General features: G+C 46.9%; 1 protein-coding gene across 6 annotated transcripts in view; it reads right to left on the reverse strand.

Annotated features, from left to right (window-relative positions):
* LOC135814805 (uncharacterized) overlaps window positions 1–6,702 on the reverse strand; it is a 129,565-nt gene extending 122,863 nt beyond the window's left edge. For 5 of the 6 annotated variants that reach the window (XM_065328013.1, XM_065327998.1, XM_065328029.1 and 2 more), the window contains exons 1-4: window positions 6,604–6,702; window positions 6,249–6,410; window positions 4,938–5,285; window positions 2,147–2,338 (exon numbers count right to left, since the gene is read on the reverse strand). In XM_065328013.1, the coding sequence (XP_065184085.1) occupies window positions 2,147–2,338; window positions 4,938–5,285; window positions 6,249–6,410; window positions 6,604–6,624 (723 nt within the window). In that variant the 5' untranslated portion in view covers window positions 6,625–6,702. The remainder of the gene's footprint in view (window positions 1–2,146; window positions 2,339–4,937; window positions 5,286–6,248; window positions 6,411–6,603) is intronic. The other variant, XM_065328006.1, reaches the window with a different exon arrangement.
* Between the last annotated feature and the right edge of the window lie 13,284 nt (window positions 6,703–19,986).

A 19,986-nucleotide genomic window follows, 5' to 3' on the forward strand; every position in this document is an offset into this window, starting at 1 on the left:
GTTCAAAGCACTATTTTGATATGTGGCCCGCTTTCTCTTACGGTACAGTACGGCACATGTACGGGATAGCGCGCCAGGTATGGTGCGTCACGTTGGGACTGGCCCGCCCGACGCCACACACACACATACACAATTAGGCGGGCGGACCCTGGCTAGCGCCAGACGTTGCTAGAGTAATTATATTCATAGCTTTAGGATTAAAACTGCCCTATAATTCTCCTTTGTACTACCTTGATTCCACGCATAAAAGTCGCAGTATTTTGACGCTAAAGTTCGAGGGCAAAAAAGGGCAAGGTGTAAACTTCGCATTTTGTACTTGCTGGCTGCTGTATTTCTACTTGAAATCATATACGCTACATGCATCATAAGTGTGTGTGTTTAGTTATTACATTTTATTTATTTATTTTTTATTTATTTATTTCTGCACTTCGTGGCATGTCAAGACAGCCAATTGAATTGAGGAGAGGGTGAGACCAACCACGGAAGAAGAGAAAAATGAAGATGAAGAGCACGTACACAAAGTGGGAAGGGATTAGCAACTTACAAAGCAATGGGATGCTCAGCGAGCTATGCAGCGGAAGTGGGGACTGTGACTTTGTTTACTGGGAGATACTGTCTGACGAGGGTAGGGTGGTGGGGCGCTACAGAGATAGGGTGACCGGGATCATCGGGAAAGTGGAAGATGGGCACTGGATCTGTGGGAGGGGGAAAAAGGAGGAGCTCGGTTTTGGTCACATTTGGCTTAAGGTACCAAGTGCTCATCCAGTGAACAATGTCATTGATACAGGTCTGAATTGTGACGGCGGTCCACTGATGAAAGTCACGAGAAAATGTTATGGAACTAAACTTTACCGAAGGAAAAAGGACATATGGAAACGAATTAAAAGTTAGCGCTGCAGAGATGTGTTGAACCTAGGTGTCAGGACGTCGAATGTCTCAGTACTCTGTCAGTTTTGTGCCTAGTTGTTGCACTTTCTGACTGTATAATTATAGTATCTAGTTACAGTGGTGGAGAGTTTCAAAATTCACTTTCCTCGTTTTTTTGTAGTTGTTATGAGTGCACAATTGATCTTGTTTAGGCCACCCAGACTAAATTCGTTGTTTCGGGTCACCGGACCGACCGTCTTTTTCACCCGACCGCAAAATGTTTTTTTTTACTGTGCATGCAAATGTACATGACTAGGCTATGCATGTAAAAACGTGACCCTTAAACAATAATAGCAGTCCAGACATCGATCTCAGAGTCAGAAGCAGCCAAATGACAGGCTGCAGCGCTTGGTGAAGACGTTGTATTCTCCGATCCGCGATCGGTCCTGAAACAACATCAGCTCCGCCACCGCGTTGCTCATTGACAGACGTTTTGGTGAGAGCTGCTCGTCAGACTCGTTTGCTAGCGAGGTCAAGATCTGGTCCTGGAGCTAGCTGGGGACCTAGATCTGAAGGCGCTGGATCGTCTAGATTTGATCGACTGGCTTGATGGACAAAAGCTATTCGATAATTATTATGTATGCACACGGCCATATGGCGCGCATGGCAGTAACCAAAATAAAAAAATATATAATAAAATAAAAAATAAACCCGACCGACCGACCCTGGTACGGATGAGTGAAGTGACCCGAAACAACGAATTAGCCTTATTGCCATTTTGTAAAAACGGGGGCGCGACTTACAATCGAGCATGACTTTCCACTGAAGTGAATATATCAAAACAGTATGGCTCAAACCTGAAAATGAGGGGGTGACTTATAATCGATTGTCACTTATACTGTATTCGGAGAACCCTTAGTTGTGGGCAATCGGGTGAACAGCGTTGTACAAGCCTGTATATTCATGTTTGTACTGTAGTACCGTATTGAATTGAATGAGAACCGGAAAATCCAAATGGGTACACTTTTGCAAACGGTACCTGCGATTAACATGCCACATACATACAAGGACCTTCCTTGATATTCAAACATTAACTGTCTTATACAGGGGCTGATCCAGAGATCTCTACAGGGGGTTGCAGTTTATCCAAAGCTGAATAGCTGATACATGTATAGTACATGCATATGGATTCCAGTAGGAGATTTGCAAAATTTAGGGGGTTCCGCTTAACCCCCGGAACCCCACGGACCCGTCCCTGTTATAGCCTTCAGCACTTTACCTGGGTGAGTTGCTCATTTTGCATTTTCTCATGAGCTGCTTCGTGTTGCGCTCTTTCCTTCAGTTCCCTTATAACCGTTTGCCAGGCAATGTCTGCTCCCTGGTTCACGTCGGCAGCCCGTAATTGCATCTCGTCACGTTCCAGGCCCTTCCACATTTCATCCATCATTTCTTCATCCAGCCGGTGTTGTTCCTTGATACGTTCACATCACGTGACCAAACAACAAGTTAGGCAGAGTCCACCAAGGGTATGACAATAATGTACAGAGTACAGAGTACAAGAGAGTAAAGAGTACAGACTGCAAAGTACAGAGTACAGAGTACAAGAGAGTACAGAGTACAGAGCACAAGAGAGTATGGCAAGGGTACAGGCAAACCAGCGTGTATCACTGTACTTGGTCCGACTCATGGCCAGCAATCGAGGACATCTGAGAGTTGTAATTTTTGTACTCCTCCGAGGTGTGATTTTTGGCGTGCTGGGCCCAGCACAAGGAAGCCATCTGCAAAAAAACTGCAGAAAATGGTTGTTGTTTGATCCTTTGGTGTAATCTTTGTTTCTAGTTGAAGCTAGTTGCTGTTTGGAGCAGAAACGCTGAAATTGACTATTTTCTGCATGTACTCATACATGTACTCATGTACTCAGGCATGCAGTCTCACTCGTATTTTAGCTCTTTTTCTGGAATGGATGCTGCTCTGCGCCCCTTGGTGAACATTTCCTGCGCTCGTGGAGCAGCTGAAAAGGACCACTGGTATGTCTGGTTCCTGGTTTGAAAGTGGAGAGTCGACTTTTGTGCCTTGAAAAAGGAGTAGAGAGCGATAGAGGTACGTCTGTTGCTTATTTTTGAGTGCTCCTCGTACATTTTTGATCGTGATAGAAATTCTCAGACCAAAGTCAGACCAAAGTCAGCGCGATGATGGCCGTACAGTTTTCTTGTGGATTTTTTAGTTGTTTCATCTCGTATCTATGTCAGTATCGTGATGGTGAAGTGGAGAGGGTGATTTTCTTCCTCTAGGCTTCGTTCGGCCGACTTTGCTTCGTCCTCGTTGAAAAGTGATCCTGAAAAAAAAGGTCGATTCGAAAAATTATGTTGATTTTGAATGTACGTGATGACATGCGATTGCTGGCTACGTATTAAAATGTGCGCTTCATTTCAAAACTCAAGCCTTCGTACAAATGTACTAAAAAATCCACCAAGAGACGGTAGACAGTAGGGAGGGCCCGAATATGCTTGCACATATTTTCGCATATTTTGTGCTTTTGACACAAGGTTGCATAAAGTAGCAAATCTAGCATATTGTACCAAATGTAGCATATTTTGCTGCAAGGCGCAAAGAATTCGCATAATTATAGGGAAGATTGCGGAAATGGACAAGGAAACTTACCACGGCACGCTCGGTCAGGGAACACTTCCAAACTTAGCATAACTAGCAAACTAGCATATTGTACCAAATGCAGCATATTTTACTACAAGGAGCAAAGAATTCGCATAATTATCACTGATATCAGTTCATATTTCGAGTATATTTCGAGCATATTTTTCTGCTTTTGTGTGATTTCGAAGCATATTTTGAAGCAAGTGGCCACTATGCGAAAAGCATAATATACGAAATTTTTGAGCATATTTGGGCCCTCCCTAGTAGATAGACTGTATGGTTTCTTGGCATGACCGTCGAGTTTTCATCGCTGCTGGTGTCTCAGGGCGCATCTGCAAGTGTGTCTCCCTGAAAAACGTCGACATTTTTGTCATCTCCTCCAAGCTATGCTGCTCTTCCCTGATTTCTTCACTCCATAGGCACGATTTAGATAATCGCTTTCGCCTCTTCCTCGTGCTTCATGCAGTCAGACCATGAGTGCATGCTATTCCCTGTGTTACGAATCCACTGGACCCGCAGACGGGCAATCTTGTGACGGAGCTTTTAGCATAAGTAGCTTGATGTAGCGATGACGCATCGCGATCACGGCTCCGAGAACTCCGTACTATTTACGCACCGTATCCGCAGAACAATTCACACTAGTCATTCTTCTGTGCATTTCCCTGAAAGAGCATGAAGAGCCCAGCTAATCCATTTGGGTTGCAATCTGAAAATTCCCAGAATGCGCAAGAATGCCTGCGCAAACTGAAGATTGCTTGCACATTGTGGGAATTCTCAGATTGCACAAATTCTCTGCAAACGAGCTAAATAGGTCGAGCTACCAGCAATGGTGCAAAGGAGGCACCACAGACATTAAGATAGCTCGTCACTCTAGCGCCAAAGTGCTCTACCCACGAAAGGTACCGGACAATGCGTAATGCAGCAGCACTACAGCAGCCCGTGTGTGTGTGTGTGTAAATGGCTGAGGAGCCGCGGTGGCTTGGTCCGGCATGTGTGTGCCTCAACGGTGGATGCCACAGTGCCACCTGGAGCTACCGGAATGTCGGCGCCGGCGGAGGGATGTTGTGCCGCGCATTGTGACAGGTGTGGTCGCTGCTTTCGCGGTGTCCGGGGTCGGCGCAGGCATCGCTGTTCATGGGTGGCGCATAGACCAACAGCAGAGGAGCGCTCAGCCTTCCAGCACGTGTGCATATGCGGCAAGCGGATGCGACTACCCGTGCACCTGGAGCGTCATCGAGCGTCGTGCCCTCTCTCTCTCTTCTCAAGTTTCCCAGTGATGGGATCACGTGACCCTTCTGCGGCAGTGACTCTACAGGACAGGACAGGACAGGTGTGTAAATGTGTTTGTAAATGTGTGTGTGTGTGTGTGTGTGTGTGTGTGTGTGTGTGTGTGTGTGTGTGTGTGTGTGTTTACTCACACTGCTCTGATGTCCCGGCATTGCCTTCACCGAAGATCCAGAGTAAGATGTGTGACCATGCTGCCCACGGCTGTTGCCAGGGCAACAGTACGGAGAGCTCGTGTAAGCATAAACAGCTGTGCCACTCGGTTCACTGAGGGAAGATGCCGTTGGAGTGTTACCATACTGGGACTGGTATAGACTGCTGCTAATCGCTGCCGGTGGGAAGTGACGTTTGTGCTGCAGCTGCTGTTGTTGCAGTTGCTGATGTTGTTGTGGCTGCTGCTGATGTTGCGGCTGCTGCTGTTGTTGTCGCGGCTGCTGCTGCTGCTGCATCATTTCCATCGAGAATGCAGTGGATCCCTCTGTCTGTTTTGAGGAGAGCACATCATCAGGAACATCACGAAGAAATTACAGAATACATTGCCAGCCCTCGTCACTGACACGGCAAAAGAGCACAGTGATTCAGAAACCCCGAAAAGGGAAATGATTTCCACTTGCTCAAGAGTGCTGCTACTGTAGCCCAGTATTCCAAACATGCCAACATGCCTAGCCAAAGTCACCATTGGCAAAGATTTACAAAATCTGCTCAATCCAACCAGCACATCCATCCAAGTTCTTTAACGCTAACTGAGACGGAGTCAATGCAAGATCTGTTCATATGCACATAGCACCTATTGGGTAGGGCACTGTCCTGTCGAGACAGGGATGCTGGGTTCGAATCCCGCTTGTGGATCCTTCCTTTGCAATAGTTTGAACAATACAGTGCTGGATCAAAGTTGTTTGTTGAACTGACAAGGACTAACCTAGACTGTAGCTTAGGGATTTTCCCTGGATGTGTAAGACCCTTGTGTGTGTTTTTTGGTTTTTACCTAATTCACTCAAATTTCAGCAATAGAAAGTCATCTACAGTAATATTACTGGTAGTAGCATGGCTAGTTATACTCAAGTCAAAACTGGTTTCACCTTGATGATCTACCATGTCTGAAAATTTGTTGAATAGTCGTTAGTTTTCGTAGCCATCAAAGAGACCGTATTTAAAATGTTTGAGTTCAGGAAAACTAAGGTTTGAGTAGAGTTATCCAAAGGTCAAAAAGAGACTCAAGGGTCATACGCGTTCAGGGAAAATCACCATGCTACAGCCTAGACGGGTAATTGTCAGTTCAACAAACAACCTTACTCCAGCATTGGATCGTTCAAACTGTTGCAAAGGACGCACGAGCGGGATTCAAACCCAGCGCCTCTACCTTTTCTGGGACAGTGCCTTATCGATTGGGGTACCAGAGATCGCACACACCCTGACCCGTGGGTCTTTCTGGCTACAAAACTCACTGGTGCTTGCCAGGGGTCCATGCTTTTCCGGGAAGGCCATTCTTGCTGTTGCTGCTGATGGCGTTGCTGGTGTGCTGGCTGTGGCTGCTCCTGGGGTTGCTCCCGGGATTCAGGTGATGCTTGCGACCGCGCTGGCAGACCACCAGACCGCGCCGGTGGTCTCTACAAGGAACGGAGGGATCACCAATAACAGTATTCAACACAATAAAGGAAGAGAGTTGCGCATTCAACATGCACATCTTTTCCGAGAGGTTAATAGGATTAGGATATTTTCAGAACAAATTCACCATGCACATACAGAACTGGAGCACATATTAAAACGGTGCCAACTAGCGGGTATTCAGACCACACTTACCGTAACATTATTATCAGACATATCACAAAAATCACATAGGTATTTGCAAAGAAGGACGACGCCGCATCACAACTAGGAGTTTCATGCCCAGCTGGCAAATACAAGGTCACTAAAATGATACAGAGAATGCCTGCAGTACCCCCTTTTATACACTAACATAGTCCAGTATGGCGCTAGGCCAAAGCCGCAAAGTTACTAAGCGTGAACAGGTAGGTGAGAACCTGGGGGGGGGGTCGGTGCTAGCTTGTGAATGCATTTGCTGGTATGGGGCTACTCAAAAGTGTTGATTAAAATTGGTGTCAAATGGAGGGTAGTAGAGGAGTCGCAGGTTACACAGCTAGGTTGTTCGAGCACACGCTTACTTTTACCTTTTACCGCTAGCTAACAATGCGCTACAACACGTGATGATACTGAAGTGTGATAGCAGCAGCACCTTGCTCATGTGGAAACATTTGGAGACAAGCTCTATTTTACTACTGGTGATATTATGTCTGTTGTACTCGCACCCCTTCCCCTCCTCCCCCTGACTGTGGTATCTGCGCCTCTTTCTAACCCTCCAGTTAGCACCAATTATTTTAGCACTTCTGAGCAGTGAAAGATAGAGATCTGATTTTCAGTAGCATGTGCCGCATAGAGTTAATGTTTATTCATTATTCGCTCATCACTTCGACTAGCCTGCATCCAGTAGCAACTGACTTACTTCTGTGGCTTTCAGGATCACCCATCGCTATGTCTTCCACGTACTCTGGTTTGCTCAAAGTGTAAGGCCAGTCTTACAATACTTTGACGTAATTTCCGTAAATGTATCACCATAGCACCCTCTGCTACTCCACAATCGTTCCATTCATTTTTCCTCATAGTAAAATATTACACTGCTAGCCGTACAAATCTCAGGACGCATAGACGCCTGTTTCTGATGCGACTTGGGAATAAAAGTACGACGACAACAACAATAACTTGAGAGAGAGGCAAGGGAAATGCGAAAAGGGGAAGGGAGGGGGGGGGGGGCAGATTCTCAATCTTTTGGTTTCTGCGACACCCCAATGCAGAGCAACGACTGCGTGCTCGCTCTTCCATGTACGTGCTTGCTAGTCTTACTCTTACTGATGAGTCTTAGTTCGTTCCACAAAGCGCCTGAGGACAGTGACTGAGTAAGGAAGCATGTAGCTAGTCACGTAGAAAGACACTAGTGGCAGCCAGTACTCTGGCAGTAGTGCCAGTAGTGGCCTGCTCTTGCGCAAAGCCTAGCATCACATTTCCAGGAAGCTAGCGCTTCCAGGAAGCATAAAACCTACTTGTACAGTGCAGTACAGACCCTACTTGCGAGAATCTACTTCAACTATTATGATGTTACTTGTACAGTACAGACTGTACAGACTGTACAGACTGTCCAGTCCAGGGGCTTCGGAAGGTATTTCGGCCTCTTTTACCATGTTTACGGAAGGTATAATAATAATTAATAATTCGCGGGATTCGCGTTGGCATCGCTTGAATGTTCAGAAACACACAAACTAGCCTTCGCTTCCGCAGGCCACCACTATGCCTATGCCTTGCACACCTTAGTGGCGAATGCAGACCTCACAAGTGAGTCAGGGGAGAGTAGGTGAGTCTCTCAACCAATCGGGCGTGTAACGGCCCATAACCCTGTAAACTGCATCCTTGTTACCCTCACTCCGAGCTGTGAGTACCCAGTTGACCGTGGGTGTCGGCGCAGTTCACCACACATAAAAAGTCTTTACTCACGTAAAAAGTCTTTACACGCTCCCTGCTACCAGCGCGGGTCTCGAACTCGGGACCTCATGATTCGCAGGCAAGCCTGCAAACCAATCGGCCATATGCGTTGGTCACGGAAGGTATAAAGTAACTAAAAGTATTAGTTACATGTACATGTGTGGTGTAGTTGCATTAAAGAACAAATTTTGTTCGGTCATTGCCGAATGGGCATGGAATGACGTCGGTACCCATCGCGGAATCGGAATGAGCGTATCAAACAAACGCGCTGGCATGGATTCGAGAATCTGGCCAAATTTTTGTACCACTCTGGAAACGTATTACATGTACCTGTTGTGGCAGCCTTGCGAAGACTACTACTAGTAGTAGTAGTACATGCCAGTCCTGGTAGTTGCTATTATGCTTCCGTAAGTTTCTGCAGGTCCCTACGACAGTCATGATGAAGGAGCGGCCAAACACGGCGTAGATCAACGAGCGATCGTAACTAAGTAATAACTAGTCTAGGGTGCCTGCAGGCGGCGTTTGGCCGCTACTTCATCATGCTATACGACCTCGTATAAGTCACAGAAACGTCTCTAGCTCTCGTGTTTATTTGACAGAGACGAGGCACTGTTGCCGGTAAGAAGAAGTGAAGTGGCAGGCTCGGTGCCTCTTTGGGTCATTTTGTTCTGGCTTGCCTCCTTGTGATTCTAGAGGCCCTGCTCGACGACGATGAAGAGCGGAGGTGCGAGGGCATATTTCCAGTTCATCAACGATCCCGGGCGAACACTCTCTCAGGCAGCGAAGGGTCAAAATACCACGAACAAGTTACTATGCTGTCCCCGAGGTTACAGTACCAGCCTATTCCCTGGACGATGTCCACCAACATTTCTGTATATCGATTATCGCGTTTGAAGTTTTGTTGTGGAGGTATGCAGCAACGACAAACTTCACGAAGGCCCTCCGCACATTTTCATTCCGCTCGGAATGAGACCTCATTCCACTTTTTCTTAGGAATCGCCAGAATCGATTCTGCCCCCTTCATTCCGCGACCGGAATCGGAATTGCGCCGAACAAATGCTGTCCAGTGCATCAAACAAACGCTCCGGAATCAAAACACGGTGGAATGACTTTGGAATGGTGGCGGATTAGGGCTTGAAAGTGCTACGTCACAGCATAGCAACAATTTCAAAAATTCAAAAATTGGATCCACTTGGATCCAGTTTTTGTATGGATCCAAGCACATTTCAAGCCGTCTTACTCTCAGCAAGGTGATGTTACCAGTGAAACTGACTGATTTGGCTATTGGGGGCGGGGTTACAACTGGTGGCGAAGTAAAAGTCACCCCTGCATACGACATGAGTGGGTTGCTATGCACCCACATACTGAGGCAATAGCAAAGTCACACCTTAGGGGCCGTCCGTAATTATCGAACGTTTTTCACCAAAACGAATTATTTTAGTTTAGACCCAACCCCTCCCTCCCTCCCCCTCAGAACGTAAACAAAGTTTGACATATGCATGCATAATACAACAAAAGTTGCAAGTGTGTAACTGCTCCTATGGGCATGCACATGTATCAATGTTTTCTGAAACGAAATTGGTCAACCCCCTCCCACCCCATAACGAAATTATTTCGTTTTGTGAAAAACGTTCGATAATTATGGACGACCCCTTAGTGGATCCAAAATAGAAATCTGATGTCAACTTAGTACTCCCTGGCCGTTTTTGACGTCATCACTTTCAAGCCCCCACCGAACAAACGCAACCCAGCTGTACTGTACGGTCAGCCATATTTCTTTTTACCATTTCCCCAAAAATGTCTTGCCGCACAAAATGCAACGTAGATCTACGGACTCTCGATCTCCCTACCCTAGCTTAGGCCCTAGACAAGTCACTTGAAGTGTGCCTTCAATACAATACACCATGGTCATCTGGGATCTATATTTCCAGATATTAATAATACTAGCAGTAGTACAATTATTCACTCGTGTGGGAGGCCGGGTGGCTGAGGCGAAAATTTTGGAAATTTAGATCACAGATGACGGTGTATTTATGAAGGCACACTTCAACTAAGTTCAAGTTCAAGTGACTTGTCTAGGGCCTAAGGACAAGGTAGGGAGATTGAGAGTCCGTAGATCTACGTTGGATTTTGTGCGGCAAGACAGTTTTGGGGAAATGGTAAAAAGAAATACCGTGCTCGCGCGATTAGAGCCCTCTCTTGAATAGTGCCCTATCTCGAATAGTGCCCTAGTCTCCAAAAGCCAGTGAAAAATAAATCCCTCTCTTGAATAGTGCCCCCCCCCCCCCATCTTGTAAGTTGTAACCAAGCCCATGTGCAAGTTTGGTGTTCTTTTGCTAATGTTCTTGGTCATTGCTTTGCACTGGTGTTTTCAGGAACAAAATCGCAGGTCTTGTTCCCGTTTCTGTGGAGTCGTGAGCGTTTACAGTACACTTTAGGCTCTGTTTTTCTTTGTTTTATGCTGGATGACGCAAATGTACCAGCAATGAAAAAATAGTGCCCTCTCTTGAATACTGCCCCATCTGTGACGGACATTGAAAAAAATAGTGCACCAGCCTGGGGAACTAATCACGCGAGTACGGTATGTTACAGGGCAACTGTTCCCCTTGCCCACCCCCTACTATTCTTCCCTGTTATTATTTACATTCGACTGTTTTTACAGCCATTTTACGACATTAGACTGTTATGTGTGGGTTTGAACAATTCTTCCCTGGCTGCGCAAGTTTTCGAGGATTTTGTCCGCAAATTCCCGCAGGGACAGTCTTACGCAAGAGGTACACAAAAGGAAGTGAATAGGGCTGTTTTTTTTGTTGTAACTCAGAGTTTCATGGCAAAAAAACTATAATCAGACAACATAAGTCATAACTTCATAAGGAGATTAGAAAACAAGGGTATACATGCATGAAGGCAAGCAGAGGAGATAGAATAATTCAGTGCAGACAATGCAGAATAATTCAGTGCAGGCTTTTCTTGCTGATTCCAACGAACTTTGATCGCCCAAAGAGTCGAGGGTCAAACCTGCTTCCTCAGTCGCCTCAGAATAGCCAACCTTTATGGCCAAGTATCGCCATAGTCTTTTCAGCCACACAGATGACGGTGAGGACACTCCAGGCGAAAGGGAGTAGACAGGCAGTGGAGAGGAGCAATCAGAGGTAGCTGAAGATACTGATATCGCCGAAGACGCCTGCGAAGCCATGCCGAGATAAGAAACCTCTTTGAATAAATCACGCCCTAGCGCTCTTCTACAAGAAAATTCATCCAAAAATTTTCTTCGGCAAAGTGAGCTTTTTCCGAACAAACATGCCGAATCTTCGCGTGATATACTATACATCACGCACGACAAAAGGCGTCCGGATGAGGACCTCGGCAGGACGCAGGACAATTAATTCTCTGAAATCTGGACTGTCCAGACGAGGTCGGGACGGTTGGACAGTCTGGAACTATTACTTGGGTGCATGCACGCTCTTTGCCTTTGGCTAGGGTGCACGCGGGAAACACGTTCCAGTTACTCATACTCGGCCAGTACCGATGTTCATCTAGCCCTTGCCGCTATCCATAGGAAAAAAATGCCGAGTAAAGAAAGAGGTGAAACCGGGGTATTTTACAAGGTCTCTATTTGCACAAGAGAGATTGGAGGCTGTGTCACAACTCTGAGTTCTACGTATTACTACGAGCGTCGTACGATCATCAGGCAACTGATGGCTTTATATTTTCTTATTTTTGACTTGGTTTGGTTCTGTCCTAGATCGTATAATAATTATACGAGCATTCATTGCTTCGTCACGTCATGATGGAGCAGCCTACATGTAGATCTATTCGAACACTTTGCTAACTTCGAATTATCAGCACAAATCCCACACATTTTCTATGTAAGTGGAATCCATGGAACTTCGAATTAACCGGTACATGTCTGGTTCGAGGTTCAGAAACATTTATGTGGGAATCGTATGGACAGAAATCGGTCCTGGAAAAAACTTCTAATTAAGCGGTATATTCGAATTTTAAGCCATATTCGAATTATCAGGATTCCACCTGTATCTCCACGTGCTCCCCTTGGGGGCACCTTGACTTGATCATTGTTGATGCCTGATGTAATCTCGAATTATTTCAATATTTGTTAGGGCTCAAACGATTAGTCCGATTAACCGGTTGCAGACCGGTTACGAAGAATTGACGGTTAACCGATAAAGATAACGGTTACGCAGTAACTTTTCAGTCAATTTTTCAAGTATCAGGTCGTTGCAAAGTGTGCACTTTCGCGGGCTGTCGCACGCGTACGCAATTTCTGGGCTGTCAACTCGGTCATATCTGGTCTCTTGGTGTGAGAGTATGTATGAATGAGCATGCAAGAGAATGTACAAGTGTGCGTTGCACTGAATAGGGTACATTTTTTGAATGAGTATAGTCAAATATACGGTTAAAAAAGAGTCCACAGGATTGCCGTGGCTTATAGGTTATAACCGGTTAACCGACCGTTAGCTTAGCAGTTAACCGTCAGGGGTAAAACCGTGACCGTTTGAGCCCTAAAATTATTTGTACAGCGGGCTACCATTTTTTAGGTTCCGCTGTGGTCGGTTTCGCTGACCCAGCCTTGGCACAGACAGTGTAGCCTTTTTGGTTGTTCTGTTCTTGTGCGTGCGGCATGAAGTAATAATTATATTATTGTTAGCTGTGCCTTTTGTTTGGCTGCGCTGTCTTTTGTTTCCAGAGAGTTTTTCTTGGTACTTGTAGTTTCTTGGAACGAAATAGTGGGTTCGTGACATGGCGTTCTACTTCTAATCAACCATAAAGTCTTTCGTGTTGTGAGTGACTCCGTCGAGTGTGAACTTGGCATGCGGCCCATTACGATTTACGGGACTTCATGTGCACCAACTAATGACATGGCGTCCTTTCATGCGGTTTACCGCACGGATTTATGAAGTCGGACATATTCCGATTTATTTGCATCAATCGCACAAAATTAGGTACATTTCTCTTGTAAACCCTGTCAGTTTGAGAATTTAGACAAACACCGAACAAATTTTAGCCGCGACGAGGATCGGGAGAAATCCATCATAATTATTTTACATAGCTACTACCATCACGTCGACCGAGTGAAGATCGAAATGATAATGGAGTGGAGAGAAGAAGACCTGAACTAGAGTGCTTGAGAGACTATGTAGTGTCACATGAGAATTGCTTCGTTAGGAAGGCTCTCCTTTTGAATGGAGAAGCCCAACGTCGCTGATTTGCATCGCCGTTTTCAAGCGCTGATCTGCAGTAGGAATGTTTTTGTAAATTATTCGTAGTTGTGGACGTGGATGGATTCAGCGCTCTGTTCTCTCAGCAAGCCTACTCAGTCCAACACGAAGGCCAAAAAGAAGGACTTCCATGAGCGAAACAACGTGCTCCTCGAGCAAGTGCAGCTCGGGGTAATATGGCCAATGCCACGGGAGACCACCTCGTGCCTGCATAAGGCCAAGAATTGATGGCAAGAAATCTTTGATGAGCGCCTTCGACTTGTGGCCAGGCACAAGGGGTACATGGATGCAGCTAATGGGGTCGTTCTCGGTACTTGTGCCAGTGGTTGTGAGACTTATCCACTCACCCCCACCGTTAGGCGCTGCATCTGCCGCTAGGATTTACCGGGTGTTAGCGGCCGTCGTGAGTTCCCTTCGGGAACGGACACGATAATTTACTTACTTTTTTACTTCGACTTCAAGGACGCAATATTATATCTCCTCAGCAGTAACTGCAGGGCTCTTGCTGAAAATATCACTGCAAGCAGGCACTAGGCATGATTTAGTGAAGAGCTACTTGTACTAGCGATTGGAGATTTGGTGTTGGCATATCTGCTCCATCATGGTAACTGGTGCGTTTGTCAAGGCAGTGCAGTTTCTGCTGCTGTTTCACAAGCCATATGCGCATATGCGCAGTGAGTAGGAATTTGTTGTATGATAGCTGAGGATCACCAGCCTTCATGGACAAACCTATGTTGGGACTGGTTGCTGAACAGTGCACACCTAAATCTCTCAGCAAGCTCTCTTGCTCAGCTGGTGACGAACACTATATACCCGCTGCTTTGGGCTTGCAGCCCCGTCTCCCGACCGTAGACCGATCGAAAGGCTGTCACGGTCCTGTGACCATCGGCGTACAGTTGACACTGATGGGGCATCGGATAAAGTGCTGGCGTGAATTCTCTTGTATACCTGGAATTTACATCTACAGCTGGTTTCGACTTCCAGCCATCCTCCGTTAGTTATGCTTGTGACTATCATGCCAGCAAGTCGATCAGCAGCATCACCTCGCATCTTTGATGGTGAGGCCTGCAAAACGTCACCGACCAGTGACGATGCTCAAATAGGGCACCCTACCAGAGCTGGCGCAGTGTATGGTGCAGTCTTTCATGAATCCATAAACTATGCTGTTTGGCTGCTGTAGCTCTGACGCTTGCGTGTGTGCCTTACATTAAGGGCAGCGGGCCGTCTGCTCTAGCCATTTGCCAATGCATGCACGGCTGAACGTCTACCAGCAAGCTGCAAACACTTCTCTCTCTACCTGTGACATAGTGGACATTGTGCGTGTGTTATTGCATTCCTATATGAACTGTTCTGGATGCAGAGATTTACCCACGAAGCCCTAGAGAAATATGAATAAATACTATACTACTATTACTAAACTTAGTATGCGGGTGTGACGTGCTGCTGCTCATCAGATTCGGTCCATGCGACGCTCGTGTTTTAAGTTTTGTTATTTTGTCTTTTTTGAATTCGTAAACCAAACAGACTAAACTATCCAGTGATCAGGTACTGGTGTGGTGGGGCAAGGTTTTGTTGGTGATGCTGCTGTCAGTGGTGGCGGCGTGCATGTGCTCGTGCTTGCGGGCGATGGCCCGCGTTTTCTCCCATGCCGCAAGTTTGTCTTGCGTTTGTGTTTTGCATTTGGACTTCCTGCCAGGCTTGGAAGACTTGCATTTCAAACAGTTTGTCCCACTGTGTGGCTCCCAGTCTTTTAACGGTGTACATCCACCTCTGGAGCTCCAGAGAATGTTGGGCCCCTGGCAGTAGCAGTGCATTCCATGGCCAATTTGCAAGTGTGGCAAAAAAGTTCAGGGTGTATTTGGTTTCATCCACATTGAGATGAAACACTGCCAAAATGGATTGAGTATGATCTGCCACACGATACTTCGTCCGTCCACTCCTTGACGCGAATTTCGCAACTCCAATACGACAACACGGCGACAGGAAGCTAACATGAGCCTCCATTTCTGAACAAAATAACGTCTCTAACATGGCCACGAAAAGCTACAGTTATGCACGTCAAGCTTAGGAATACACGAAATCGAAAGGCTAGGACATCGAGGTATACTAGAAAATTGTCTGCGAGGCGGAGAAAATTCGCTGACGAGGTTGGTGAGCCCTTGAAATCGAGCGACGATCCAAAAATAATTGCACCCACGTCGAGAAAGAAACCATACGTAGCGCGTGGGTAACCCAAAAAGATCGCTCGAGCGGCGGCACAGTCGAAGGCAAGGCCAGTCCAAGCTCTAAACTCTATCGAATGACCTGGCAAACACCCGTGGTTTCGGTTGACCTTGCCCGTTTGAGATGGAAGTCGAGCGAAATTGCAAACATACGACTAGGCCAGGTCGCGTAAAAAATGAAAAATATTAAAATTTGGCCGCCATATTTAATGAACGCCCGTCGCATGCATGGGACAGCCGTGGACTGCGTGCGGCAGAAGCCTAACGAAACACCACTAACTCTTCTTAGCATTCACACACACATACGTATAATACATACACACACGTACACACACATACCCCCCCCCCCCCCCCCACACACACACCCACACTCATACCCAACACACACATACCCAAGCGCGTAGATCTACACCTTACTTCACCAGAGTCATTAGTAGAGAGGTTTTGCATTCCGAATTTCGGTACAGCGTTCTTCGGTCATTTGTCGAACATCAAAATGTCGAATTTTCGCACCAACGTCTGTTTTGCAAGTCGAAAATGATGTGTTTTCATTTCGTGAGCCCCAGCATCAGCAACGTCCTGTCCCGTGCTCCATTTCTTGCTGATTCCAACGAACTTTGATCGCCCAAAGAGTCGAGGGCCAAACCTGCCCCCTCAGTCGCCTCAGAAAAACCAACTCCATGCCCAAGTCAAATGTTATGCGTGTCGCCATAGTCTTTTCAGCCACAGAGATGACGGTGAGGACACTCCAGGCGAAAGAGAGTAGACAAGCAGTGGAGGAGCAATCAGAGGTAGCTGACGACGCTGATGTCGCCAAAGACGCCTGGGAAGCGATGCCGAGATAAGAAATCTCTTTGAATAAATCACGCGCTAGCGCTCTTCTACAGAAAATTCATCCGAAAAATATTTTCGGCAAAGTGAGCTTTTTCCGAACAAACATGCCGGATCGCGTGCATTTTCGACCTCGCTCCCGCGTGCCGAATCTTTTTGCCGAATTTCGGAATGCAAAACCTCGCTAGTCACTCATGAGTCATGGTCTCACATATAGTCCGTGAGCCAAAACTCAAAATCACAAGTGCCGTTGCACTCTCGGATGGACAAATCGCCGCTTACAGTGTTGGTCAAGGACATCACAAAGGATACGTTTTCGCTTGTTGGACGTTCCAGAACCGATCCAGAGACCTTCGCGAGGGCTTCTTTTCTCGACCAAATTCCATCGTGAGAACAAATATTTTTACGCGAGTGGTGAGGTGTGCGTCGTATGAGCAAGCGCAAAACACGAGTTCGCGTGGAGTGAGGAAAAATAATTTATTTTTTAGAAGATGACGACGTTGACGACAATATCGACTTGGGATATTGTGATCACTTTATTGAAGTTTATTCCTTTCGTGTACATTGATGTTGTTTTGACAACAATGGAAGAAGAGGAAGACGTTTCTAGTGGCAGCGAGGTGCTGGATGAGGCAGCTGACGGCAACGAAGTGGCAAATGACAGCCCAGCGGAGTAATATTGCTGGAATTTTGTGTCTGTGTCACAGCGCCCAATTTAGTAAAAACGAGAAGCCTGCAGTGAGTAATATCGAGACTACAAGTTGGTGTCGCATCGTCAGCGCTGCTCGAGAGAAGGACGACCATATCTGGGCTTTTCTGTGCCAGCACAAGAGCTCAGGGAGGAGTAAATGGTGTGGCTGGTATCATGGAAAGTGCTACACCAATTGCACCCATGTGATAGCAATTGCAAACCTGGAGAAGACCAGTGCCTCTGATTTTGCTTTGTCTATGCTTGCTGACAGTGATGTGCATGTAGTAGTGAACCCAGAGCCACATCCTAAGGCCAGTAAGGGGCCACCTACCAGGAGCTTAGTGGTTGATACGAACAACGAATGCCATACCGGTAATTATGAAAGCAGAGCACGGTGTAAACACAACACGGAGAACTGGTCCACCCAGAGTTTCCGGAAGGGAATGTTTTGTTGCAGGCAGCACTGGAGAGGGCAAGACGACAAGTAGTGAAGGCGAAACCAGCGCTGCTGGAGGTCCAAGCCAGAGCACCTGGCTGCTTTGCGGGCAACATACTACTGTATACCATTAGCTGTGTATGTGTGTGTGTGCACGTGTTTGTGTGCACATTTCTGGGTGTGCGTGTGTTTGTGTGTGTGCGTGCGCGCGTGCATGTGTGCGAGCGTGCATGTGTGCGCGTGTTTGTGTGTGTGGGCGCGTGCATGTGTGTGTGTGCGCGTGCGTGTGCATGCGCGTGCATGTGTGTGTGCGAGCGTGCATGTGTGTGCGAGCGTGCATGTGTGTGTGTGCGCGCGTGCATGTGCGTGCTAGGCGTTTTCCTTTGTTGGTGACACCACCCCAGGCTACTACTGGTGTTGGGGCACGGTGTTGCCACAGCCACTGCGGCCAGTGCGATCCGTGTTTCAGGTCGTTGGTGGGTTTTAGATGCCACAATTGTCGACAAGGTGTGCGCCGTGTGTGTGAAACCCGACAGCATTGGTGTGATGTTGTCCGAAGAGACATCCATCACTTACATCTTGAAGGACATTGGTTCGACACTGCACAGCAGCGAGGAGAGTGGCGCACAGCAGTCAGAATTGCTTCACCACCACAGCCGGCCTCCCGTGATCGGATTCAGTATAGTATTTGTAACATTTCCTTTTCGAAGAGCGGCCTGCCATGCCACAAGTGTACTCAAGAGCGTCGCAAACCTGTAGCAGACCAGTCTGGCAGCAGCCAATGCACCGTATGTCTTCGCTGGTTTCGCAGTCATGGCAGACTGACATAGTCGGATTCGGCAGCTGGTTCATGTGTGTGTGTGTGCGCACGCGCGCGCGTGCCTGGGAGACTGCATAGTCGCATTCGGCAGCTAGTTCATGTGTGTGCGCGCACACACGCGTGCGAATAAGCGTGTTTGTGCGCGCGTGCCTGAGAGACTGCATAGTCGGATTCGGCAGCTGGTTCATGTGTGTGCGCACGCGCGCGCGTGTTTGTGTGGATTCGGCAGCTGGTTCATGTGTGTGTGTGTGTGCGAGCGTGCATGCCTGGGAGACTGTATAGTTGGATTCGGCAGCTGGTTCGTGTGTGTGCGCGTGCCTGGGAGACTGCATAGTCGGATTCTTCAGCTGCTTCATGTGTGTGTGTGTGTGTGTGTGTGTGCGTGTGTGTGTGTGTGTGCGCACGTGTGTGGGTGTGGGTGCGCGCATGCATGTATGTGTGTGACATCATCTTATATCGGTAGTTATCTGTTACTATGTTCTGCGGTGGACTGCGACAGCACACATTATGTGCCAAGATGTGCACCTGGTGATTTGCAACTGTGTTATGTTGAGTTGAAAATGAGCAATGACAGATAGCTTTTGGTGCTGTATGAGTGTGTTAGGAAATCAATAGCCAATTCCAACCTCTTGCATTGGCCGTCAGGTTGGATAGAATCAGCGCGTGCATTTACAACAGTGGTGACGTACTTCCTATTGTACTACTGTAATGTCACATTAGCTTCAGTGTTCATATCATTATAATACTGGAGTATTCTACGTATTCAGTAATCGAGTGGTTATTACTTTTGAAATATACTTCACTCACCAATTCATTGCTCGCTATTATCTACAAGTTCCAGTCCAGTATGATGAAGTCAAGAGGCGATTTATCCAGCCAAGTAGAGGAACTTGGGATACGAAATCCAAGAGAAATCATGAGGGTTTTCTCAGTTCGGCCATTCACGAATGTAATTGTTATTCTTCAACGCAAACTGAGTAATATTTGACCTTGAACAGGATGAAAAGAAGTTCATGCTCGGGGCAGTCGTCATTTGCTCCAGAAGGTTACTCACTACAGTCTACTACGCCTATTGGCCTAGGAAGTGGTGAACAAATATGTCGAGAGATATTTAGGACATTCTTGGAAGTCAGTTCTGAACGATTGCATTGTAACTACAAACAGTAGTGACTTTGCTGCTGTTTGCATCCCGATTCATAAATGACATAATTCTCAGCGGCAAAAAAATTCGAATCTAGTTTTGTGCACTGGTTTCCGCGTTATGTGCACTCGTGGTATCTGCTCATGGCTTCAAAAAATGAGAATCCGTGAACAAGCGCAAAAAGATCAAGCGAAGAAGGCGAAAATGGCCGCTGCTGTCAATGAGCAAAGTTGGATGTTTGGCGTCTTCTGTGACCTCCCTGGATCAGTTT

The sequence above is a fragment of the Sycon ciliatum genome, chromosome 1 (assembly GCF_964019385.1).
Source record: "Sycon ciliatum chromosome 1, ocSycCili1.1, whole genome shotgun sequence".
NCBI lineage: Eukaryota > Metazoa > Porifera > Calcarea > Leucosolenida > Sycettidae > Sycon > Sycon ciliatum.